This window comes from Morone saxatilis, unplaced genomic scaffold (assembly GCF_004916995.1).
Source record: "Morone saxatilis isolate NCDOM2014 unplaced genomic scaffold, NCSU_SB_2.0 Contig5, whole genome shotgun sequence".
In the NCBI taxonomy this organism is placed as follows: Eukaryota; Metazoa; Chordata; class Actinopteri; family Moronidae; genus Morone; species Morone saxatilis.
Genome location: NW_023340095.1, coordinates 182734 through 183624, shown reverse-complemented (window position 1 = coordinate 183624; position 891 = coordinate 182734). Strand labels below are relative to the sequence as shown.

Genomic DNA, 891 nt, shown 5'->3' with positions numbered 1-891 from the left:
TGGGATTATGCAACTTCTTTAAATAGTTGCCCTAATCCTACAGAGATAGACCTTTAGTTTAACCACAAACAGCCGTAATATCACTATCACTCTCCACCAGACTCCAGAGACAAAAACACTCATTTTACCTTCAGATCATCGTAACTTCATTCAAAGTGGACTAAATGAATAATGTTGTTAGTTCTGGTTTCTTATCCAGCTGATCATACAGAACTTTATTTATTTCTGCCGGGTGTAAAACGTGTGTGTTTTCAGGTGAGTCTGTCGGTGGTGTGGGTGGCAGAAATTCCTCAGTCAGTACCAGGCTGGGTGGTAGCTCTAGCTGTGCTGGCGGGACTGCTGCTGCTGGCGCTGCTCATCTTCATCATGTACAAGGTGAGAAACAAACAGTGTAATGGTTATAGAATAATGACACATGGTTAGATCGGTAACCAGGGAACCAGACCAATCCACAGTTGATGTCTGAATGGCTCTGGCAGATGCGTCTGGCCAGCCCCTGAATTCCACCTGTCCGTGACTCCGATCTCGAGGAAACTTGGCACAGAGAGTCTTTGGACCATGCTGGCCAAAAGTTGAATAAAGAATTTTGATACATCAAAAAATGTGGAAGTTACAAAGGAACAACTTCCTGTAGCGTGTACTGGAGATATATCTCACTGAGGCGGTGGACAACACGACAGACGCTGTAAAAACCTTTCCAGACGACTGTTTAACCGATGCTCGTCGTCAGCCTCGTCAACCCGTGTGGCAGAAAATAGATTTTATTATAATTCTCTTTCTTCTTCTGTTCCTCTGCAGTTGGGTTTCTTTAAGCGGGTCCGCCCCCCCCAGGAGGACTGCACTGAGAAAGAGCAGCTGCAGCCGGAGGAGAACGGCAACGCTGACGCCTAG

At 46.1% G+C, this 891-nt stretch overlaps 1 protein-coding gene across 1 annotated transcript in view; it reads left to right on the top strand.

The window, feature by feature from the left end:
• itgav (integrin, alpha V) overlaps positions 1–891 on the top strand; it is a gene marked incomplete in the record, with an annotated part of 10144 nt that extends 9253 nt beyond the window's left edge. Inside the window, 2 exon segments of the mRNA XM_035676557.1 lie at positions 256–375; positions 799–891. Coding sequence (XP_035532450.1) covers positions 256–375; positions 799–891 — 213 coding nt within the window.